Consider the following 26,168-nt stretch of genomic DNA (forward strand, 5'->3'; position numbering starts at 1 on the left):
GGGGGGTGGGGGAGTTTTGTGTGACAGTAGGCGGGTCGGGAAAAGGACAAACGAGCAAGTGTCTCTGTGTTTTCACAGAAGAATGTTCAACTAGGCACCAATTGAGACAACTGCTGGCCAATAAATATACTCTTCACCATGAAACAAATACAGTCCTGCAAAATACAAGAGCCAAGCACTTTCCAATATGTTGATAGCAAACATTACTTTTCTGGCTTTTCATACACTTCAGTATATATGATTTTCACTGGGCTTTGCTTACTACTGAGATAACATTACTACTCTCAGAGAGAGAACAAATGCACTTGTCACAACCAATGTCTGATAAAACTATATGTACTGTATGCAGTCTGCTGGTACTAAAACCCACCGACTTTAATGACAACATCACAGCTGCCTAGATTACCCTTACAGATTAAGTACAAGTCAAACACCACCACATTCAGCTTTTTCATGTCAGCCATTCTTCTTTAAAATGCGCAAAAATGTCAAAAAAGATATACCGTCTTGCAAACTTTCCGTGGGACGAGACACTGGCAACGTATTTACTGGGAATGTCCAAGGAACCTCAAAATGAAGAGCTGCGGTTTCACGATCATGAGTGTCGACAAACATCCGACCTCAGGGGGCGTTAGATCAACTGGTGGATCACATACAGTATTTAATGAGGAAAAACGACGACAATGGGAACATTTAAAAGTGTAAAAATCAATAAAATTTAATGACAACATGGTCAATATTCTGCGTCAGAGGGACGTAAAGACCGTTCACGACCCTCGACAGCACAGTGTGGCATTAAACCTTTAACAAGTCCCTCTCCTGAGCCAATTTGTCATGTATGAATGAAAGCACTACAGCAGCACCTCCAGCTCAGAGCAGAAAATGTGCTTCCCCTCCCCCACCAACCATAAACAGAAGCCCTCTCAAATCAATGCAAATAGCATCTGGATAGAATTTCACTTACAACCCCTGAGGTACGAAAGAACTGTAATTTAAAGCCTAAGAGGGTCCTCTGGTAGAACAGGCCGTGATGACTGTCGCTTTTTGTGTAGCTTTAAAGTGAATTTACAGAGTGGCACCACCAGTTTGAGATCCAAAGGAAAAGCCCAGAGCAACGTGCTTCTTCTCAGCTGAACTTCGAGCCTTCCTGCTTCAGCTGTGTGTGCGTGTGCGCATGATCAAGGTCCCATTGAACTTGTTTTCGCCACGTTGCTCCAAGCTTTTCACCGGCGCACCCTTCTTCTTTATTTAAGTTCATTTTCTGCATCTGATTGGCTCATGTTTGTAACAGCTGAGAGATTTTATTTTAAGGTAATTTCAAACACTTTGTCTGAGGTACCAGACTCATTGGCCCAGTTCATCCAGAGCTAGCTGGTGAGGAAACCACGCTAACTGTCCGAGGTGAATGTGTGTTAGGGTGAAGCCACACGAGCAAGCGAAGCACCATGAGAAATTTTTGCCCTTTTGTCAGCGAACAGCCTGAGAGTCAGACTGATCTACCATTTTGATTTTAAAGGAGCAGTGTGTAGGATTCAGTGGGATTTAGTGGCATGTAGTGGTGACAATGGCACAGTGCCACCAGCTGACACTTCCGGTTAGAATTTCTTCAGTGTTCATTGTTCAGGATTATCTGCAGAGATCTCTTCCTCTCCAAAACAGGTGATTAAAACCAGTAAAAACACTGAATGAAGCAGTTTCACATGTTTCTTCAGCCCCTAGACACTACTGTGTGCTCACTTTCTTTCTCTGATAACTTAAGATCCAGATGTTCAGGAGGTTTTTACTGGGAGCTGAATTTTCCGCAGAGGTCTCCTCCTCTCCAGTACAAACACACCTGGTGATTTAAACTGGTAAAAACACTGAATAAAGCAGTTTCATCTTAAAAATAAGTGTTTTTCCAAGGAGGTTTGGCTCATCACAGGGGGGCTGCTAACTTCACTGGCCTAAAAGAAAGCGCAAATGGCCCTATCTAGAGCCAGTGTTTGGTTCGTCTGTTCTGGGCAACAGATGTTCAGGAGGTTTTTACTGGGAGACGAATTATCCGTAGAGGTCTCCTCCTCTCCAAAACAAACAGACCAGATGATTTAAACTGGTAAAAACCCTGAATAAAACAGTTTCACTTTAAAATCAGCATTTTTCCAAGGCAATTTGGCTTGTCATGAAGGGGCTGCTAACTACGCTGTCCAACGTGAAAGTGTGAATGGCCTTATCTAAATATAAATGTAAATATAACCAGCTCATTTTGAGGAAACAAAAAAAAAAAGTCAATTCATACTTTCAGGTGATTATACACAACCGAAAACTCCTAAATCCTACACACTGGACCTTTAATCTGTCAGATTTGCTGTAGGATCATTGAGAAAGATCCGAGACAGCGACTCAGAGGTCTGGAGGCAGTTTAGCTGCACACTGCATGTTGGGATGATGTGAGATGTGAACCAAGCTTGTGATGTTGAAAAAGTAGAGGCCAAGTGGATACAAAAAAAAAAAAAAAACATTAAAAGTGCAGCAAGACAACCAACGCTGGGGCGAAGAAGACGCACTTAAAGACGTTGAGGGAACAATGATCTGATCACATGATGTTAAACGCTGTGAAGGCTGAAAGCTATTTAACAGTGACAGTTTCTAAACAGTTGCGTGCTGGGATAAATATAAACATTTATGCACAGAAAAGTCGGCTAAAAGTCTATATTACAGCAGAAAAAGTTACATGAGTGAAATTTCACATTGTTTACAAAAAAACAATCAAACTTGACGAGCTGAACGAAGCACAGTCTTACAGTAAAAAACACCAAAACCCCAACGAGAGGCCGAACGCAGTGATGACGACGCCCCTGTGAACTCATCGCTTGCTAATGTGGCTTCACCGTGTTGAGTGTAACGACAGATGTGACCTCTTTCACTGTGAGGAAAAACAGGACTCATACCAGCATCAGACACATTCAAGGATGAACACAATGATATGGAGTAGAAGTGTTACTGAGAAAAGAAAACATGAATAGTGTTTATTCTCCATTGAGGTGTGTGCGGTCCCTTCGCAAAAAAAAAAACAAAAAAAAAAAAACATGACGACATCATCCCTGAAACAAGAACTGAGGGTTCAAAGAGGATGGGAATTGACAATGATGATGGAAAATGAAAAACTTCAGTCTCAGGCTCTCAAGTCTCTGAAGAAAGCAGCTGTTGCCATATTCCCTCTCCCCCACGAAATATAGCCAAACATTTGTCAAGTTAAGGATATACTGTTGTTTTGCGGCGTACAATAAGCCAAAGACGTAGAGTCGAAATCATCTCAGTATGATTCACTTTTTCTTTTCAGTCCTTAATTTAGTTTGACTCCCCTTTCCCATCAGCCACCCAGCTCATCAGAACCCCCCTGCCAATTTCTTTCTGCGTGTGACGAAAAAACAATGCAGTCAAAGAAAGAAAAAAACCAAAAACAACAACAACAACAAAAAAGCTGTTCTGGCAGTCCAATAGTCTCTTTTTGCATTGTATTTGTTGACAGTGCAAAGACTAGATAATCAGCGGGTTGGTGTCTCCTCTGCGTGGTGAGGCAGAGTGATGGCTTTGAACCTGGGTTATTATCAGTCCTGTTACAGTCCAAGGTTTGGAAAATTTGGGGTCATTTACGAGGGGGAGAACAAAAAGAAAAAAACAAAAAAACAACAATCTGCCTAGCCTCGGGGCAGAGGAACTAAAAATATAGATAGAAACACCATTCAACTGATGTCTAAAAGGTAACACCCGGGAGATTTTCTTCTCATGTGAGCCAGTCACATGAATCTTTGCAGGGTTGAGGTGTGACGGTCAGGTTTCCCTGTGGAAGAAAGAAAGACTTATTTATTATCAGATCACTGAGTTACTCACAGAAAATACAGAAACAGAAAGAACAGGGTGCTGATAAATAAATGCTTTACACACTTCTCCAACTCTTCTCTGTATGAGGCACACAGCGGTACTTATATAACTCTAAGGTAGGTGTACTTGAACATGTCAGGCTACTTTATACTTCAACTTCACTACATTTCAGAAGGAATAACTGTACCAGGGTTCCAACAGCTACCAGACGCTTAAAATGAATGCTTTTCAAGATGATTTTTAACCATGTTAGACAGATTTTTTTTGGCATTGCACCTAAATATAAAGGTAACACATATGTAGTTCTGTGCAGAGGTAGGTTTTATGTAGGAATATGGTTACTACAGTGAGTAAGATCAATCTACATTTTGCCAACAGGCAACTGTAAAAGTGGTAAGTGCAAATTTCCCCGCTGTGGGATGAATAAAGGATTATCTTATCTTGACTCACTTAGACAAAAAGAAACTACAAGATTGATAAGTAATATCACAAAATGTTTGTGGCAATTAAGCTTGAGAAATTTAAATGTAACACTATTTAATAACTTTTAAGGTTTGACATTTATTAAATTAAACTTTAGGCTTTTTAAGGACCTGTGCTAAATTTATTTGAGAATCAAATTTAGTTTGTAGATAAAGATTTTAAAAACATAATATGTGATCAGCTTAAAAAATTATGGGGCTTTTTTTATACACTGACAGTATGTAAAATAGCTTTCTCCACTTGTTGGTGAAGATTCTCAGTCATCCAGGTCGTGGTAATTATAAGTGCTTTATCGTTGGCATTGAGGAAGAACTGAGGAAGTTCTCCAGAGCTGAAGAAGCCTCTTGGATGAGGCGAAACATCTTCAAGAAACTCAAGCAAGTCCAGTTAATTGTGATATAGCACTTATGATTTTCTCCACTTGACCAGCTACAGCACTACACATTAAAGCACAAATGATAGCACTGTAATACAATAATTTAGCGCCTCAATTCTCGAACCAGCTGTTCTGAATAATGAGTACTTTTACTTTTGATACTTTAAGTACATTTTGCGAATAAAACTTTAATACTTTTACTTGTAATGCAGTATATTTTTATGGTATTTCTGAAAGTCATCCATAAACTGTAAACATATTCTATTTTATGTAAGTTTACTGTTCACTTTATGCTGAAACTGCTTCAGAGAGGTGTTGATTACACTTCATTATGATACTAGAGGATGTAGTTAGAGGTGCTTTTTAACTGCATTATACTATAATATGTGTTTCTATTATTTTGTCGATCCAATTTACATAATAATTGTAATAATAATAGTAATACAAAACTTTATAGAGCACTTTTTATGCAACAGATGTAGGTCAAAGTGCTACACAATAAAAATGAAACACATTAAAACAAAACGAAAACTAAATTAAGCAATAAAAAGACAGTTTATTATAAAAAATATATATGAATGAAGATTTAAGGAACAGAAACCAGTAAGAATAATTATAAAATAATTTAAAAAAAAAAATACTACTAATAAGAAAATGGGTTTTCAGCTGTCGTATGAAAATGTTCACTGATTCTGTATGTCTCATAGCTTTTGATAGGGTATTCCATAATTCTGGAGCATAGTTAACAAAAGCTGCACTGCCCATTTTTTTGTGCTATACTTGTGTGTATTTAAAAAGCAAGCAGTGAAGCATCGGAGAACTCATGAAGGATTATAAAACCACAGAGTCTGCAAACCATTAAAGGTTAAAAACAAGTAAAAGAGTGTTAAAGTCTGTACTAAAAGACTGAGTACGCTGAAATTTTTCAATTCCAGGCCAGTTAAAGGAGCACAGCAATAATCCATATCAGTGAAGGGAAGCTAAATTATGGACACATCTCGATGTATAATGCAGTTCAGTTCAACAGCACCACAAGCTACTTCCTCCAATATGATCATAAAGTTGATTCAATACCAGTCATTTATTTATCAAATGAGTCAGGTGTAATTTCAGACACCTGCCACCAGATGTCAGTGCAGGCCGCTGTGACTCTGTGTCATGGCGGGCTCATTCCACGTCTCTATTATCTCCACTATGATCCACTTGTCCTCAGAGGACCTACTTAGGATGGATGAGCTGAGGGGCTAAATGCTGCACTGCATATTGTACTAGATTGCAGCAGAGTGGTGAGAGCTTTGTCTGGCCATGATTTGTTTTCTTTACAGTTTGCTGCCTCCAAGTCTGCGACGTAAATGTTGTGCGGGCAGAGCAGAGAGCAGGGTGTTCTCTTCACCTTAAATCAAATAAAACAAACGCTTTTATCATGTGTCAGTGCTCACCTAAATATTTTTAACAACAGCTGCATGTGAAGCATGTCTGCCAGCTGCATTTGTCATGTTTGCACATTTGTGTGTTTCGATCGGTGTTTTGAGAGTCTCTCCAACTAAAGGGGGTCTTACCGTTCTCACCTCCGTGGTGGTGGGTAGAGGGAGGGGGTTGCTGCTTGTTGGCTGGCAACAATAGCTGATGAGGAGAGACCTACGGCGAGTTGGAAAATGTTTGTCTATCAGTGATATTTTCTATTTAGGTTCTGAATTTAAATCGCTGATTGGTCATCTGCATCTACGAACATTAAGTATTCTGCACTGTGGGCCTTGTTTAATTGAAGTTAATCTACTTTGCAAACATAGTACCTGATTAAGTACATATATAACATTTAGTGTGGTGAATCCTCAAACAGCAGAGGCAGGACGACTGAGGACTGACTGACCTGTGGCGTAGGACAGGTCATATTGCCCTGAGAGCAGGGGGTATCCCAGGTGGTGGTGAGAGGGCATGATGCGCTGCGAGGGCGAGGAGCGTGGTCGGTCCACGTCTCTTTCTCTTTCCCTCTCGCGCTCCCTTTCCCGATCTCTGTCTCCACCTGCTCCTCTGTCCTGCTCCCGCTCCCTCTCATGGGGTGGCTTGTCACCCACTGTGGGGGATTTGCTCTTGTATTGGCTGGCGTGCTGATGCAGGATATCCAGGGCTTTGGAGTCCGCTGTCGTTTTGGTGACGGTAGGGCTGGCGCGAGATTTGTCGCCGCCTTCCTCACCTCCGGCTATTTTGCTGCCATACGGAGAAAACGGATAGCCTCCGGGAAGGTACGAACCTAAAAGTGATGGAGAATATTGATGGATTAAAATCAGGTTTAGGTGGAATACAAATTTGACAAGTGATGATTGATTATTCTTCATTAATGCACTCATCAATCAAGCTGAATGGTCAACACGATTGATTTTAGGTCGCCAACGAGTCCTTTTTGACTTCAGGGCAAAATGTCACATCATCAAATTAATAGGGCAACATCCAGGTACAGACTGTGCAACAGTCCAGTACCAGCATGTTTTCTCTACATGGGATCATTTTGATCTTGAAAATAAAAACACACACTGTAGATCTAGCAATGTGGTCGAACACATTGGGCCCTTTTCATTTACAAAGGGAAAGTGGCTTAACCATTTTTTCCTCATGTTTTTGTATCCCTCAACAATTTTTCAAAATGGTCCAGTATTGAGCAACAGGGCAAAACTGTCTGCAATGTAACCACTCTGGGCATTCGGCACGGTGAATGTATGTCTCAGAGTGCTTGTTTTTGCCACTGATATCTTTGGATTGTTGTTCTAAGTGTCTGACAACATTATGGAGAGGATCCCGACAGAGATAGACCTTTTTGTTAAAGAGTAAGATCCTGTTTGTTTAACAAGAAACAACCTTTAAATCACTATCATTAACCTCACCAGACTCCATTTAAAAAAAACAGTACTTTTAGCGTGTATAAAGCCAATCAACTTTCACATCTAACTGGATGAATTACTGTCAACGATAAATGAAGAGTCTGGTGGCTTTGGTGATTGTGATTTTTATGGCTGTTTCTGGTTAAATAAAAAGGACCTTGCTCTTTAACAAAAAGGTCTATCTCTGTCGGGATCCTCTCCATAATGTCAGACACTTAGAATAACAATCTGAGCCTGTCAGTGACAAAACAAGTACTTTTGTTGGATGTAAATTAACGTTGCCATATGACCCAAGTGGTTACAAAATCAACCTTTAATTGACCTGACCTCTCTAACTTCCATGCACATTATTTCCATGCTGTGTTTTGGCCCCATCAACCTCCACCAAATCATTGCAATTATTTCATGCTGCTTTGCTATTCTTAAACATAAAAGCGATTTCTTGTGAAATACAAAAATTGCTGCAAACAACATCTGAGTTGTTGTGCAGACAATTCAGTCAGTTCTGAATGAAATCACAAAACACTTGAGATCCTGCTGAGACTGGAACATACAGACAATCTAAAGCTGCGAGAACAAATCCTTAGAGCCATTGTATTTTCAAAAAGCAATGCATGTTATGTTGCCTTTCCATCTAATTTAAAAGCCATTGTACACACCTTAAAATGTAGGTTGGGTCAACATCATCATCACCATTATAGATCAGTGCTCATGGTAGTCTAACATATATTTGATCAAAAGAAACCATGGATGATTTGCACCCAATTAATGATTTAACTTATTAGCCAAAAGAATATTACATAATGGACAACTTTATCTTGCAAATGTCTCTCATATACATATGTAGATATGGAATTAATCTAATGTCATACCTGGGTAATTCTGCATCATGACCGAGGGCATGCCTCTATATCCAGGGTGGTTGGGGTCATAGCCTTGTCCATAGGGGTAACCATGCATGTAGGGCATGTAGCCTTGGTGCTGTGCTAGTGGTGATGAGAACTGCATGTGGGGATTAGAACGAGAGTCTTTGCTCATGGCCCGGTGTTCCTCAGAAGTGATTCTGGGGTCACTGCCCTCTTTGCCGTCCTCCTTGGGCCCACTTTGACTGTCCTTGGGCCTGGGCCTGTCATCCTTTAATTTACGATCGCGTTCCCGTTCTCTGTCCCTTTCATCTTTCCATCGAGGTTGTTGTTGCTGGTGTTCCTCTTCTGCTTGGGGCTTCTGGCTCTCAGGGTACTGCTGCAGGCGGGAAAGAAGGTTCATGTCAGCACAAATAAGAATCTACATACAGGAATAACTCTAAAACAGACTGACAAGCATATATATTCTAACACTGTTATACTAGATTGGCGTTTACCTGTCTGTACCACATGGCCTGCTCCATCCCTGCCTGACCTCTTGACTCCAGTGCTTGCTTGGAGTCTTCCTTTCCATGGTGCCCCCCTTCAGTCAGCTTCATCTTTAGCCCCTCAGCTTGCTGGGACTTTGGGTCCTCCCCCTTTATGCTTCCCAGGGATTTGGAGGAGGGCTCAGAGGGTGAGTCCCTAGATTTGCTTGGGGGCTGCGGCGTCTTTCCAAGGTCTGACTGACTTGGGGCTTTGGAGAGGCTTGGTGGCATTGGGCTTTTTTGTTTCCACTCCTCCTTCATGGAGGTTTCTCGTTCTTTCATGGCCACGTCTGACTTCTTTTCAGCGCGATGCTGTTCTGCCATCTGTCGCTGCCGCTCCTCGTATTGTTGCCGGTAGGCTGGGTTGGTGTTCATCAAGTGGTTATGGTAGGCCTGATCAGGATGGTATGCATATGGGGGCACATAAGCATACTGGTTGTAGTAAAGAGGTTGCATGTACATGTTGGATCGCTGTTGGATGACTGAGGGTTGCTGCTGCTGCTGCTGCTGTTGCTGCAGCTGCTGTTGCTGGCTGGGAGCACTGCTGTCAGGTTTGCGGTCTTCATGAACCTCAACCTTGACTTTTTCCTCAGCTTGGTCCTGCTCCTCTTCCCTTTTGATCTTAACCTGACCTTCAACGACTGGTGTGCCTGGATTGGGCCCACCAGGACTGGGGTTCACATAATTGGGTGAGTAATACGTCTCATAGCCAGGATAGTACGGGGAATCTTTGTTGGGTGTCTGGTTTGGAAAGAGTGCCTTTTTGACACTTTCCCTGACGCCTTGGTCCTCTGTCCTGACTTTGACGCCTTCTAGTTTCCCTTCACCATCCTCACCAGCATCTGAAATGTCTGAATATGCTGGGCTATTGGTTTTTACTGAAGAGTTGTCAGCACCATTCTGGTTCACCCCGTGAAGTGGCGTGAGGGGCTGTGGCATCCCGCTGCCATCTATCCGACTGGCTACGCCAATGGATGGACTCGGGGCATTGTCAGAAAAGCTGTAAATTTTGTCAGCCTCAGCCTTGATACTGGCCAAGCGACTCTGATGAGGATCTGAGGAACCATTGAGGAGTCCTTCTCCCTTATTTCCTTGATCAGAAGGTTCAGGGTATGGAAGCTTTCCTTCCTCCAGTTTCCCTCCCTTTCCTGGAGGCTTGGGGCTGTCAGCCTCCTTCCCGCCATCTTTTTTCTTCTTGTCTTTCTTCTTCTTGTCTTTGGAGCTACTTGTGACAGGATCTCCAATGACAGGAGGTTTAGGCTGTGCGCCCTTCATTTGGGGACTCTTGGGAATTCCTTGTATCATTGGGGTAAGCCCTGGGGAAGAATTTGGGTTTCCAGGAGGAAAAGGGTACATCTGCTGGGCTGCTGTCGAGCCAGGGCCAACAGGCCGTGGTGACTTCATGTTTTTCTGGGCCATTTTATCAGCCTTTGTGCCAGCCTTTTTAGACTTGTCTGATCCTCTCTTATCATCTATACCATCATTACTGGCCTCATCAGTGAGGCATGGCCCATCTTCACATCCATCCGTCGGTGTCCCTCCCATCTCTGCATCTGTCTCAGCAATTTTCTTTTTACTCTGCTTTGAACCAAACTTGCCTGGAGATGGGGAAGGACTTTGAGCATCAAAGTTCCTGCCTTTTGGAGTAACTGAACGTGCCGGAGACAGACATCCTTTCTGTGAGATAGATGCTCCATTACAGTTCCCTGGTTCAGGGTGGAGAGTGGAGTCCTCTCCATATTCACTGTCTCCATCTATTTCCAACTTGATGTCATCATCATTGTGGGCACGGGCTTGGTGGTACTTGAGACCGTTGATGTGCTTGTACTTTTTGTTGCAGTTAGGGTGTGGACAGTCAATAAGAACTGGAGAGGGGCAGCTGCGATCGAGGGGAGGTGGAAGTGGCTCAGTCTTAATAGAAGGAATAGGGAGACCTGTTGGTCCCACCCCTCCACTGTTGGAGTTTGTCCGCATGCGTTTGTTGCCTTTGGTGTCCTCTGAGCTGGAATTGGGTTCCATGTCCGAGGCTGGTTTGGTCTTGCGTTTTCCAGCTGAGGAGGGACTGGCCTTGATGTCCTCTGTGTTGCTGTTAGGTGGGGTGCGGCGCTCTGACGGCGTCTGGCTGCCCCTCCGGCCCTTGCTGTTAGAGGCAGCACGCGTCTTGTTGTTGGTGGTGCCCTTGTTGTCTGACGAGTTGCTGTTCTCGTTGATAGGGGTGTTGCTGTTCGGTCTCATTCGCTTACCTCGACCACGGCCATTCCTCATCTCTAGATCGCTTGTGGGAGATTCACAAAACCTGCAGTAGTAGCAAAAATCATGTTTAAGAATTAGTGACTTCATAGCACATCAGTGGTTGATTTCAAAACATCTCAGATTCTGGGACGATACAAAGGACATACAGCTATTCATTTATTCTTAAAGATATACTCTCCAGGATTTTCCTATAAAACAACGTATAGACTCAAGTAATCCCTCTCAATCATCACTCATGAGCCACTTAAAGTATGTGGCAGTAAATTTATCTGAAGAGACTGCTCTCTGCCTGTATTTTCTAATTTTCTTATCTTCTGTGTTTGAGATGTTTCTGGACGTGTAACCCCACAGTGCTTAGGTGAGGTCGGGGCTTTATAAAAAGGGAGTGACCAGGTGCCAGACCGTAAGCAGCAGGCATCAAAGACACACAAATACAGATACAAATACAATACGCAAATACAGCAAGGGGAAATGCCAAATGAGAGTGGATCTGGGGTTGGCTTTTACTTTCACTTTCACTGGCAAGCGTGTTTCCAAACAATAACTGACAATCTTGCAAAGTATACCTTTAAAAAATATTGCTGTGGGGACTGAATGATACCAATAAAATGTTTTCAACATTAAATCAGTGTGAATGTCATTGACTCTTTTCACTGACAATGTTTCTTGACAACAGTACTCTATAATTAATCTTAGTAAGTACAAACACAACAAGAAAAACAAGTATTTGACCCCTTAACAATCACACACCTAAACTGTCATTGTGCAGTCAGTGTTATGGATAGCACACCTGTGTGTAATCAAGATGAGACAAGCGATCTTTTGTTAAATACACCTTTTATGTGGAGGTGTAGATGTGTTTCACAGCTACTGTGTAAACCCCTGTTACCCTTGTTATCTGCTAGGTAACGACACAGAACCAAAACATTTGATTGTCAAGGTACAAGGAACAAAAAAGGTCTGTCTTTGGGCATTATTATTTGTCTCTATTCAAGTTATAGTACATGGGTTGTAGGCTCTGCTTTTCTTATGTTTGTTATGCAGGAGGTCTGTTTATATTTTCACTGGGATTCTCACATGCACTGTTATTTACTATTTTGGTGTGCCAAATTACATGCCACAATTACACTTTGTCTCAGGGGAAATTCAAAAAATAAATAAATAAATAATTAAAGTCATAACAGTAATTCCAATGATGAAAATACTCAGGGGGGTTAAGTACTTTTGAGTCCAGACCCTATGATAAACAATGGCTATGATATCAAAATATGTACACCATTGTTCTGTCCCTGTCCTCTCACAACATACCAATCTGATATTTTGTGCACTGTAAGTGAGTAAGCACTTTAAACAAAGCCACATGACAAACCAAAGGCATGTAAACATTATTTGAAAAGACAGCAGTGAACATTCTCACTGCTTTGTAATCAAAACACAGAGGCATTCAAATACTTAAAATAGCATTTTGGCCTTATCTCTCCATAACAGTAATGTAATTATCTTTCTGCACAGCAGTGAAGGTTAGCAATCTGTGACAAAGAGAGACACCGGGCTAGTATGACTCACAGCTTCCTCTGCAAGTCTCTCCAAACAATTTCAACCCCAGCAGGGGATGTGAATATATCCGTAGTCTGACAGTGGTAGAGGAATTTAGACTCATTACAAGCCCAAGTTTATATTCAGTCCGTTGAAAGCTTTCTGAATTATTCATGGTGTGTCCCTAATGTAGTTGTGCTGCACACTGTAAGACTATCTTGGTGCAAAACACAGCCCGGCAAACCTCTCTTACTGTGCAAACCTCACTTACTGAACATTATTGTGATATACTGTGATACATTAGTGTGATAAAACCTCTCCTTGTTTTCCATTAGCGCTGCTTTAATCTTGATTTTTTTTTCTATTGCACTTAACCATGCATTTCAAATATAGATTTATATTTACATTTAGATTCAGTGCCGGTGCTCTAAATCAAAGCAAGTGCTTGGCAGTGTATTTTAAACAACCTGGGTATTTTGCATAACAAAAGGCAAATAGCCAGAAATTACAAACACCTTAAGCTGCCGCCCACATAACACTGATCTGAGAAACTGTAGAACTTTGAGATGGAGAATGTTATACAGTGTTGAGGAAAAGCTATTAGTCCAATAATTGGATTCTGCAATCTGGCTTGTTAAGAGTAGCTTTCTATTTCCACTGCTACCTCCTGGGACGTCAGCCGTTTGCCAATGAATCCTGTTTCCCCAGACACAAGATAAAGGCTAACATGGACTTGGAAGGTCCATCAGCTGCACACAAGCAAGTTTGTGCATCAGGCCGTATATCCTCGAGCAGATGCTACTACAACAGATTCATATCACACAGAATATGAAAAGGTTAAGAGACCAAGTGCAGCTTGGATAGAGAGACTGCATCAATGATTCATGGAAACCATGAGTCTTTTTCTACATTGACATTTGCAACTACACTGCATGACACTAAATTCTTTGTAAAGTGCAGATACGATGCAAAATCAGTGTGTGTAGCTTCAGTTTTAATAACACCAAGCAAATCGTGTCCCATTATTAGAGGAAGTGCACAATAGATGACGCTTGTTTAAATGTCACCTGTTTGTTCTTTATTTCAACCGCAGAAGAATTCTCCTTACCTGGGGGGAGCCCAGTCATGCCGTGTACAGTCCAACAGGGTGCCCACATACGTCTTGTTTCTCCAAGTAACATTGACCACCAGCATGCCTGTGAGACAAGGAGACAAATAGGTCATTTATTATGTGTTAAAGAAGTATTTCACTGCTGGAAACTAGGCTGTCTATGCAGCAGAAAGACACGAATACTTTTGACATTGGTGTTCCATTACCACAGAAAACCAAGGAAAAGGGCTGTGGCATTTACTTTAGCTCAAGAGGTAGAGAACCTTCAACTACCAAAATGCACTGCACCGCACCAGACCAATAAATGCGCCCGCTGGTGGATGTTGTAATGAAAGCTTGGCCCTTTTGACACAGAAAATAATATGGCGGCTGACTGGTAACCAAGCACCTGGAACAGCACTGGGCTTTGAAGCAAATGCTTAATTGCGGCCAAACGTGGAATTACATCTTCTGGGTCTGTCATGTAACGCTATTGGGCCCAAAGTAGACGTTTCCCCATAGACTTACATTGTGAAAGAGATGTCTGTGAATCAGTGGATACATTTTTTTGCATATTACAACCTCCGTGAGCTAGCTCCGTTGTGTTTGATAACACTGTTGAACGTAAACAGAAGTGATGCCCAACAGTGCTTAGCGTGCCTTTAAATAATAATATACACTCAACAAACGAACGAATGAATGAATGATTCTGTTACGTGTAACGTCCAATAGAGGGAGACACAGCATTAAAAAAAAAGCACAGAAAGGAGGCACCATAATGTGCGTTTTGTTTCGGTCCAGTAGGTATTGGTTGTATAGGTACTGGTTCCATATAATCACCGACTTTCGGTACCCAACCCTAGAAATGACTCGTCTACTAATGTGATCTTCTTTGGTCCAACAACAACATTTCAAAAGTCTAGAAGAGCTGCATGATTAAATTATTCTTATCCACATTCAAGTTAGCAGAGCACTAAACTGGAAGTTAGCCACATGGCTGGTGGAGGTCTAGTACTCTTGCTTTATGTGCGTAACAGTGTGGAAGATCTTGGTAATTTCATACCACAAAAACTGAGCTTTTTTGGCTTCATGCGCCACTGAGCAACTTTCATAGGAATGAACACTGTATCCAGTTCTCTTTATACATCCACGCCGGTAACAAACAATCTCAAATTACAGTTGCATGGTAAGCTAAAATATGTTTCTGAAAACATTTTAGACGAGAAACAGGAAACACACTGCTTAGTTTTACAGCTTGATTTGAGTTTGGTTTGAGTTTGAGAGAAAGAGATGGGTGGGTCTCTGTCGATCTGCTTCTACACTCTTTGTGTCCATGGTGGCAGACATACAAAAATGCAGAAGTACAATCTGTAGTTCGAGCAACATCCCTTGAGCGGGACAATGACTAACGATTATTTTCGTGGTTGAATAATCTGTCAATTATTTTCTTGATCAATCGACTAGTTGTTTGGTCTGTAAAATGTCGGAAAATGGCGAGAAATGTTGATCACTGTTTCCCAAAGCCCAAATTTATGCCCACAACCTGAAGATATTTAGTTTACTGTCATAGAGAAGTAAAGAAACCAGAAAATAATCACATTTAAAAGGCTGGAAACAGTAAATTCTGACTTTTTAGTTTTCCTAACAAAAAAATATTCAGTCCATTCATCGATTATAAAATTAGTTGGCGATTAATTAAGAGTTGACAACCAATACATTTTTGCGATTGATTGTGGCACCTCTACCCTAAAGCCAGTAAAAATGCACCATATGATGCAGTGAGCAGGGAGATCTGGGTACTGGTAATATGGAGGGAAGTTTACCTTAATTCATTTACACATGATACAAAGCCAGCTGAAAATCAGCAAAGTATCCCTTTGAGTCTGAGAAAAAAGCAGATTACACAAAAAATATTCAATAGTGAATATTTTACAGTGAGATTCATATATAACTGCACCAAAGTGCATCGTGGCTGCTGCATCAGTGTGCTGATCTTTGCTAAAGGGTGTCACATGCGAGATAGTTATACGAGTCAAAGCTCCTTTTTTAATCTTCACACAGTAAAGCCGTAGGGGCAAGACTGACTTATATCTCCTAAATGACTTGGAACAGACTCGACTGCAGTCAGTATTGTAGACCCTTTTTAAGATACTGGCAGAAGGTCTCACTATGAATGATCGCACCGAGGTTACCGGGGAATACTCGCTCAACATCCTATTTAAATAAGCCAACTCACAGTGCAAGAGATTTCTCTCAAGGAGAATTATTTGGAGGAAAGTAATTTTTTTTGCAGTCCTCTATTTCACTCTGCAGCCCAGGAATGTACTACCTTGGGGGAGAGAATATGGATTGACTAGTACAGCTTCTTAAAAACAAATAAACAAGCTCCTGGGTTAAACCGATTCAACGTGAGCGCTTCAGTGTGACAGACTGTAACTGAGTGTCCAAGAGAAGCTCCTTGACTTCACTGGTATTGCTGCAATCTGTCACACTTAGAAGCTTCTGTGTCGCCATTTGGCTAGTGTGAATTTGGTAGCACTCGGTGTGAGCTACACAATCCGACCTGCGCTGAGTGCGATACCTGACCTCGCATTTAAAATCTAAAATTAGTTCCAGAGGATCTCACGACTCTCTGTGTATGTCTCCCCCTGAGGAAACCAAATACTGTTCATCTGGCGACAGCTTGTCATTAAAATGTCACACGTACGCACATTTGCAAAAATTTACCGAACTAAAACTGCACTTTTTAAAAAAAAATAAATAAAAAATTTAACTGCAGTAAATACAATTCATGCTAATGCAGGAAATCACAGCACAGAGTGGACAGCACGGCAGAGGAAAGATGAATTAATTTGCAGCTTTTGCACGTAAATTCAAAAGTAAATCATCAAGCAAACAGCTTCAGAGGATTAGGAGCAACGACCGTGCACAAAAACATTCTGAATTTATTGCCCCCACCATCCCCCTTCACTCCCCGGTGGTGACCTCAGCTTGCCACTTCAGCACTGCAGAGAAACTGGAGGCTGCAGCGAGCTAACTTATCTAATGGCACAGGAATGCTGGCTGGCAGCTTCCGTCCCTCAGAGCATTTTATTAGCTTAGGAAACCTCTCTTGCTCACCCCATTTTCCCTCTCTCCTTCACCCTCACCCTCATTTCCTCTTTTCAATGGTATAACCATCCCCGGCTTACAATCTTTTTCCCTCCCACACACAAGTCACAGTTCAGACCTCATTTTTCTCCTGCTGCCTCTGGCATAAAGCAGCGAGTGTATGAGGCATTTATATATGTTTACAGGAACCTGCTGACACTTTGCCACAAGTCTCTTCCCTCACTCTACGGCCCCGGAGCACGAGCGCTTGGTCAAGGCTAGATCCGTCTGCAAATGTCGTCGAGGAGAGGTTCTCCGGTTCAGATTTCTGTCACATTAAAAGAACACAGACCTTTTCTAAAAACGCCTTCAACAGCCCCCCCTGCCCCCCTCCCCAAGCTCTCCAAACACTCCAACACAAAATGGCTCTGGCAGCTGGTGGTGGCAGGATGTAAATCAAGGCAGGGCAAATGAATGAGTAGGCTTTCATGATGTGCAGGATATAGTCATCCCTGCTTTCTCTCCTGAGGGGGGTGAGAAATTATACCATGAGTTCTTTAAAGGTCTTTCATGATTTAAATTAGCTTCAGACTGTCTGCTCAATTCAGTCGCTGTGACAATGAAGAGCATAGTTTTCAATGGCAAAGAAACGCATGCTCATCCCAGTGTCCAATGGAATGGATGCTGGATCTAAGGCAGTGGTTCCCTACTGGTGGTTTGCAGTCCAAAAGGGGGTCGCAGGTCCATCCTGAATGGACGGCAAGTGACTCCCAAATGTGTCAAGTTTGTAAAAAAAAACCAACACATTTTATTTTTAAGTACCCTAAATTTCCGGCACAGAGCTTTTATTTTAAAGTGCAGTTTTGTGTTGTAGAGTGAGTGACTAACCAACAACTATTTGACAGAGACAGCACACTAGCTAAATGACATGGCCAAGTATGACGCTAAATGTATTAAACTGTGTGGACCTCAAAGTAATGACTAAGTAGAAATCTGGACCCTGTGGCTGGACAGCCAATAGATGGCACTAGAGGGCAGAGTCAAAAGATTCATACAATGACAAACAAGGCGCCAGTAGAGGAGGTCGTAATCTTAAAAAAATGTAGCTACCTTTTAAAGGAGGCAGTCTTGTAGATGGTGGTGGTCTGTCAGGCCAATAAAAACATTGTGACATGTGGACTGAGAATTCTTTTCACTCTATGACTGATTCGTTCTGTTCCGCAATTTCCCAAATGTCTTCATCGTCTGCTAAGGTCGTTTTCGCTTGAACCACTGATCCAAGGAATATCTGGCACAATGGAAAACAAATAGATCCGCCTACCAAAAAGCCCCTGCTAGAAGGATTTTAATGCTGTGTAACATTTCGAGGTAGTGCCTCTTTCTTAAACTGAGTCGCCATTTTAAATACCCGTGATGCATACACAATTCTTACATACCAAAGCTGTTCAGAAATCCATCCTTAAATATTAGTAAAAATTGAGATACATAAATAAAGTTGAAAAAGGTACATAAAGAAAATATTGGAAATACAACTATGTATACAAATCATTTATTCCCATAGAAACTCCATAAAGGACTCCAGCTCCAGAAAAATTCATTTTTTCTTATAGGAACAGTCCAACATTTTATAAAATATCCTTATTTGCTTTTATTGCAAAGAGTTAGTTGAGAATACTTGAACCTTGCCAGGCTATTTTTTCTCGTTTCCAGTCTTTATGCTAAGCTAAAATCAGCTGCTGCATGTAGCTTCATATTTAACAGACATGGGGGTGGTTTTGATCTTTTCATCAAACTCTTAGTGCAAGAAAGCAACACGAACATTTCCCAAAATGTCTAACAATTCCTTCAAAGAACTATATTTTCATACTTCAAGACTACATGTAGATGGAGGTGACAAAATAAAGAACATTAAAATGCTTAAATGATCAAGTTAGATATAATTCTAACGACACTGCGTTTTATTCCAAGAGTTTTTGATGATATAACGACCCATAATGATTAGGTGTGACACTTTTTAAATATATGCTGGAGATGCCGACATCTTGGTTGGTATTTCAACCAAAGTCTGTCACTGATTCCAGCTCTGCGTCATCTTGAATTTATAGTTTGACACATCATTTCCTGTAATTCTTCCCCAGGATTTACTCAAGCTGAGTCAGGAGTATCTCAAAAGACCATCTTCAAGCCCCCCTGCAAAGGTTTTCTTTAAAATGACTCAGGTCTGACCTTTGGCTCACATATCAAGGACTTTCACAATCTTGTTCTGAAGAAATGCTGTGGTGTATACGGCTGTGAGATATGCATCACTGTCCTGTTGAAACATAAATCTTTGTATCAGGTTCTTCTTGGGAAGTTACCTATATTTCCCTGAACTACAGCTCACAGGTGTCTGCTGGTGAAAAGCAGAGTGTAGGGTTGCAAACACTTTGCTTCATAAACGTGAAAGTGAAGAGAAGAGGTGCAGTGATCATATGGACATCAATCTTACTGAGCATTAACACTGTTGCTGTCCCAGTTATAGCAATACTGCAATACCATGCTACTGACAGGCCAACTGCAGGGGAGGGCAAGCGACCACGACAACCACTGTGTTCATGTTTTTTGTTTTTTTTTCCCCCCTTAAATGTTTAGGTGCTGAGCATCGATTCTGTGCTGAGTGCTGCACATTTGGTGTATTTTTCTGGTTGCTAAGAGTTGAAAAATGTCCAACTTCGGGTAAATAGCTGTGTTTGTCACAGTCACTTTTTAGGGGTGGGACAAATGCCACAAGGACCGACCCTCAAATCCAACATGTGCAAGTGCTGAACAACAACAATCAAGGAGAAAATAATACCAAACTGAATCCACTTTAGCTCCATTTCCACAAAACACATTCTGTATGGTACCTTTGGAACCAAAAGTAACCCTTCAGCACTCACTGTGAAGTTAGAGTTTACTAATAAAACTCTCCACAGTATGAACAGTGGTTACATGAGCCTCAAAACCAGCCACAACTCAGCCCTGAGCAGAGTGACCGTCCTCTATTAACCAATCAACAGACTGTAGTTTTCACAGCTCCACCTTTTAGTACCAGACGGCACGGAACTGTTCCATTGGTACCATTCACAACTTTTCACAGTGGAAATGGACAAAAAGCGTACCGAACTGAACTGTACTGCTTGGTGGAAATGGGGCTATAGACTGGTGAGTCAGTCCTCTCTACATGTTGCAATCTTCACTGGTCTTCCCTCAACAGTAATCAAGTATTTACTTTGTCTTAAAACTGTGTCATCTTTGTCATTTAAAAAGCAAAATTATACACCTAATAATAGCCCAAAAATAGAGATTATTTATATAGCACTAAAATCAGGATTACAAAAAATAAAAAAAAATCTTCATTGCAACAGCCCGAGCTGATTGATCGACCAGAAATACTTTTTGTGCCATTAGCTGCAAAAGGAAACTCAACACCTCGATCATTAACCTTATAAAAATTCACCCCATAAAATGTAATAACCAGAGTCGGATAAAACATACTGGAAACACATGGACAGCGCAGCCATCGCAAAAATGTGTTTAACATGATGTGCCAGACATTCACGCTACAGAAAACCCTGTAGTACCTACTTATAGGCCAGCAGCTCAATTTTGAATTCATCAATTTCTTGCTTCAAACTGAATCTTTGACGAGCCTTTTTCTAGACTCTGTGCATGAGAATTTTCCCTGAGAGTGGCGTCCTTCTGGCCACCCTCCCATGTTGAAGCCAAGGAGCTCTGTAATCCTGTCAGAGTGGTCCTTGGCTTCTGGGTCACCTCAGATCTCTGCCTCCGCGATACTTTCTGTGAATGCTAATAAAGTGGTTCCTTGAACGTTATGTGGGACATCTCAAGGACATTCAAAGAAATGTGGATGCATCTTAACTCAAATGGGAATGCTGCTTTCAAAAAAAGAAAAAAAGAAATGGTGTTGCAGCACTTCATGTTTAATTAATCTGTTTCAAGAAGGCAAGCTAAATTTATGCCGTTAAAAGGCTTTCACAGTGTGTATACGCTGTGTAGCTTAGAGGAAGTGAGTTATCGTATTACATTATTCCTCAACTCAGCATCAGTGAAAAGGGTTTTCAATGCGGAGCCTTGAAATTAAATTATTGGAAAGTCTAAGGTAAACACGGCCTGGATTATTCTAACAATGGCAGACGTTTGGAAATCATTTTACATCATTATTACAATACTGTCATCTCTCCTTGATTCTTTCCTTAAATTGTACTGATTGGTTTCCAAAGATAATAATTATTTCTGAGCACAATGGAGAAGTACAACAATCAGCTCTGCCCTCTTGCATACACAAGTAGACGTATTTTCTTATTAAAAGAAATGTAGCTTGTTCAGATGACAGTTCCTCCTCATTAGGCAACTTATTAATCTGACTCATTAAATAATGTATTGATATGTTGACTGCACATCCATTGAGCTGCTTGAAAAAAAGAAAACGGTTTCAGACGAGGAAACCTTGTTTTAAAATAAGTATTAATGATCTAGTTTACTGACAATTTACGTCTCTGCAGAATCTTCTTTTGACTCACGCTGTGTCATTTTACATCCATCACAACATATTGCTTCCACTGGACGACTTAATAAAGTCTCTTGAAATTCACAGAATTTCTTGGCAATATCATAAAAATATGCTCAAGGGTGATGCAAGGAGATTAAGATTAAGTTTCAATGCTGAAAGCTGAGAGCCATTTGAATTTATCTGCACACTTTCATCCCAGGAATAATTTTCAAGCTGTCGGGACAAAGATGTCAACGCCAAGTCTGTCTAAACATGGAAAGCCCTTGACAAAACAACCCAAACAAATTTCCCTGTGGCGGAAAGCAAATTACACAAGAAACGGAGACGACTCTCCATGCATGATCGTTTGTTTACACACGGGGAAGTTACATATCAGGGTCTGTGTGAGCCGTGATCGCTCTCTTTGCTCGTTTCTGGGGGAGAAACAGGCTGATTTGGAGCAGTTCCCTCCTCCACCCACCCCCTTTGTGTCAGCCTTATTAGGGTCACTCCTGACAGCTGAGTGAAGCCCACATTACTGAGAGGAATTGGCCTGTAATTTTACCACTCATTTCCTTTCAATGCTGTCGAACAACAAATGGCAGCCCTCCTTGTGCACCAAACTCCAGCTTGTACTTGTATAGGATTACTTGGACAAGAGGGTAATGTTAGGGGACAAATTAAGTCAGCAGAAGGTCTGTCTGCTGCATGGGTGACTGCCCCCCTCCGGCCCTGAAACGTCCCCCTCCTCCCTTCTTAACACATTTCATTAGGTTGCAGCAGGGCCAGAATATCAGGTCCTCTGCTGCTGGTGAGGGCCACGGGTTCACTGGCTGACCTCTGCTCTGCTTCAGCTCAACAGGAATTCAGTGGGGTTAATGGCATTTTCACTGACTGACCTTGTCAAAATGCCTTTGTTATCTTTGAGAATGGAAGATCACATCTGTGTGATGATTGGTTGTGACATTATATGACTGTTCTCTTGAATATCAAATAAATTAAAAGTCTTTAAATGTGTCTGTTTAAAAAAAAAAAAAAAAGGCAAGTCTTGATTTAAAAAAAAATACTTATGTGAACAATTAGCAGCACTTGTAATTATCATCTATTGTACACAGTCAAGCAAATTATTGACAGGCTTTAGTTTGTATCCTGTTAGAGAGCGGCTCTTTTTCTCATCCCCATTTTCTCTCCACTAAAAGCCCCGCACGTATCAAAGTGAGAACAATGAGAAAAATAGTGTCAGTATTCATTACGCAGAGAAGATAAAAGATAGCCGGGTGCTGCCACGAGCAATAACTACAACATTGATAAATGAAGCGTTTGAGCATTCAACTGTCTGAGCATGTTTCCAACAGTCCATTTTAAGAGTGTTTCTGCACTCGTGGTGCATAAAATGAAGTCGAGCTTGTCCTGTTATGTCAGTGTCAGAATACAAAGTCCTAAACCTGACCTTATCTTAAATCCTGGGCAGACAGGGATTTAGGACGAATTGTGTGAGTCACTTTTAGCTCTGGAGATGCTGGTGATATAAAGGAATGTAGGACTTGTGGTGTTCTGAGTGTTTTGGTAATTCCCAGTAGCAGTGAAGACTATATTGTAGAGATTTATTTGTTGATCAACTGATTAGTTAATCAACATAAGATTAATGAGCAATTATTTTGATTTAATAATTGTTTCAGCCCCTTCTGACAAGGGCCTCTCTTACACTGCCTGTTTAAGGTGGAAATATCACGCTGTTATGCTGCCTCACCATTCTGTATAAAAGGTACGATCGCAGAAAGCTGTGACAGTTATCTCTCCTTTATGCCGGCAGCAGAGGTGGTAACAGCACTGAAACGGCATCTGAGTTACAAGGACAGCCAGCAGGACTGGACTGTGGACAGGACGGGTTGTGACATTTTGACGCGTCCACACCGGGAGATTTAGAAAAGCAGCTGATAGCAGTTAGCAGCTAACTCAAAGAAGTACAGTGGGGAGACAATGAGGTACGGGAATTTGTTACCCTCCGAGCAGAGGACGAGATCAACTGCCACATAACAGACACAGTAAATGATTGCTAGTGCCATGCTATATCATTGTTATTGTTTAGAAGAGGCCGACGCTCTTGTGTTACATGTCACAACTGTCACACCTCTTTTGCTTGCAGATGCCGGCATTCTGTCTAAAATCACAGACTGAAGCAGCTTGATTCTGCCGTTGTTTGGTTCTGTGTAAAAATGCAATGGTGGCGTAAAGAAGGGCGGCCCTATAGTGTGAGCTCTGTGTAAAAGGGGCAAATAAAAATGGCCGTAACACTTTTTATTAAGATACATATATTCACCATTAACTCCTTGCTTATTAGCATGCATGTTAGTAGGCTATGGGCTCTTTATTAGTCATTATAAAGCACTTATTAGGCAAATGCCCTATTCTGCATAATCATATTCCACAACTACCGGGACACTAACAGAGTTTTCCTTCAATAACCTCCCATTATTATTGACTACAGGTGTTAAAAGTGTTCAAACAACTCCAAATTAAATCTTACTAACTCAGAATATATTCCTCATTCAAGATGAGGTCTCACTCAGAACTAATTCACTAGTAGTTTGACACTTATTAACCCAAACAGGTTCCTTTTTCTAAAGTTGCCTCTTCTTCACACTTAGCAATTCCATTATTGCACACAACTACTGCGAGACAGACCTTACTCTTAAGTGATAAGGCAGTACATTTTTTTATAGATATGTTCAAAAGAAGCTCTGAAGCAGTCCATTAATAAAGGAGATATTTCTGCTTGTGCTACTTTGGTCTGCCACAGCTGAATGAGAATAGAAACTGTATCTCAACAGACCTCAATTTTTTCAAGCTGTAATCCATCGCCTCAGACAAGGGTCTGTTAATCACAGCAGTTGTGTGCTATGATGGATTTACTTCATCAATTATTTACTAAGTCAATGTTAAGATGCAAATTTGCACCAGGTGATGCAAATGAGTGAGTTGAAATGTTTCAATTTGCGAGTAAAATTTGGGCGATTCCGTGTTGCAAAAATCTATCGACAAATAAGAAATAGACAAGAACAAACTTGTCACCGGCTTTGGGCAGAGACAGAACAAAGAAACGAGGGGGATTAATTCTGAAACTATGTATTTGTTACTTGATTCCAGCACTAATGTTAGCATTAGCTGCCTTCCCCAGTTACTTATCATAACTATTACTCCCATGGACACTCCAGCAACCATATTTGAGTGAGTAATGCCGGCAAAAATGTGCTTCACATTTGGTCTGGAAGCCTTTTTTCTACTTTTTTCAACTGCTTATACACATTTTTACAGCCTTAACGATTTGTGTATCTTTTGATTATTATTCCAGTGCAGTGTCGTCTTTTTTAGTCTTGTATTGAGCCATTTTCCCCCATTTTCTTTCCATTTGTGCTTCTTGTAGTCTCAGTATGTGTCAGTTTCTCCATTAAAAACATTTCTTCCACAGTTGTTAGCCACTGATCCTTCGTTGGTGGTGTTTCTTTACCCCAGTTCCTAGTGAGAGCTTTCTCGTTGCTACTAGCAATATGTTGATCAAATATCTATCACTAGCAATAATATTCTGGACACCTGACTATTTTTAGCTTTACTGTTACTGTTGAGCACTTAATGTACAAGCTTAGTAGATTAATTACTGTGTTGTACTTCTTGATCTTTAGGTTGTTTTTTCCTGGCATAAGGACCAATGTAACTATCTTTAAATAACTAAATTTAGTTTATCAATACTTTTGTAAATCTAGTTTCCTCGTTACTGTTTAATTAATTTTCAGTCTTACTCTTGTTTGTGGTGTCTTCTCTCTTTCTGCTTTGTAATTCTGATCATAAATTTATTGTTTTTGCAATTTCAGAGCAGAAATGGGAAACTGAATTGGTGTTTTTTTTTTACTATTTTCTGACATTTCCTGACAAATGATTTATCAATTAATGTAGAATATAACTGGCATATGATGTGTAATAAAAATAGACTGTTAGTTGCACCTGTGCTACACATTACAGCAATTTTCAAAGCACAAGTATCACAAAGGAAAAAGCCAAGAAATAAAACACTGATAAACACACCATAAAAAAAAGTATCTTAGTAGTGAAGTAAAGGTTTACCAGTGAGCAGGAAATGAAACATTAGTGTGGTTTATGGTTTTATTTTGAGTTTGAGTTGAGTGAGCCCTATCTGAAAAGTTCAGGCTGTATTCCGGTTCATAAGAGGTAAAAGTGCGAAGTCACTCTCACTGACAAGAATAACAGCCTGTGAGAAGGTCAATTCTCCCATACCACTGAGAGGCAAAGGAAGGGAGCATTAGTATGCTGCCCACATCGTCGCAGCATTATCAGCCGCATGCAGCAGTTTCTCCCTCCACACACACAAAATCAGTACATGTTTACTCTTACAGTGGGAGTAAACCACAAAACAGCAACCATGCATATAACATCTCTACCAACTTTACATGCATGTATTACTGTAAATAAGTTGTCGTGAGGCAGAGAGCAGTTTCCTTAAATGTCATCTGGGTAAATCTATAATCCTTCTGTCAAAACAAACCCACTGTTTTTTTTTCCTTAAAGGAGATGGTGCTCAGATTAAGAGACAGGTCTGCCAAGGGCGCATTACTCAAGCTCTCATTGACGTGTATATAGCAAACGTGATATCTTATGACAACCACTGG

At 41.0% G+C, this 26,168-nt stretch overlaps 1 protein-coding gene across 3 annotated transcripts in view; it reads right to left on the reverse strand.

Moving 5' to 3' along the window:
- znf609b (zinc finger protein 609b) overlaps window positions 1–26,168 on the reverse strand; it is a 113,386-nt gene continuing 87,218 nt past the window's right edge. Inside the window, exons 4-9 of one of the 3 annotated variants that reach the window (XM_033622532.2) lie at window positions 13,884–13,971; window positions 8,957–11,282; window positions 8,469–8,835; window positions 6,591–6,971; window positions 6,280–6,358; window positions 1–3,820 (exon numbers count right to left, since the gene is read on the reverse strand). In XM_033622532.2, coding sequence (XP_033478423.1) covers window positions 6,285–6,358; window positions 6,591–6,971; window positions 8,469–8,835; window positions 8,957–11,282; window positions 13,884–13,971 — 3,236 coding nt within the window. In that variant the 3' untranslated portion in view covers window positions 1–3,820; window positions 6,280–6,284. Of the gene's footprint in view, window positions 3,821–6,279; window positions 6,359–6,590; window positions 6,972–8,468; window positions 8,839–8,956; window positions 11,283–13,883; window positions 13,972–26,168 lie in introns of all 3 variants that reach the window. The other 2 variants (XM_033622524.2, XM_033622541.2) reach the window with 2 other exon arrangements.

This window comes from Epinephelus lanceolatus, chromosome 2 (assembly GCF_041903045.1).
Source record: "Epinephelus lanceolatus isolate andai-2023 chromosome 2, ASM4190304v1, whole genome shotgun sequence".
NCBI lineage: Eukaryota > Metazoa > Chordata > Actinopteri > Perciformes > Serranidae > Epinephelus > Epinephelus lanceolatus.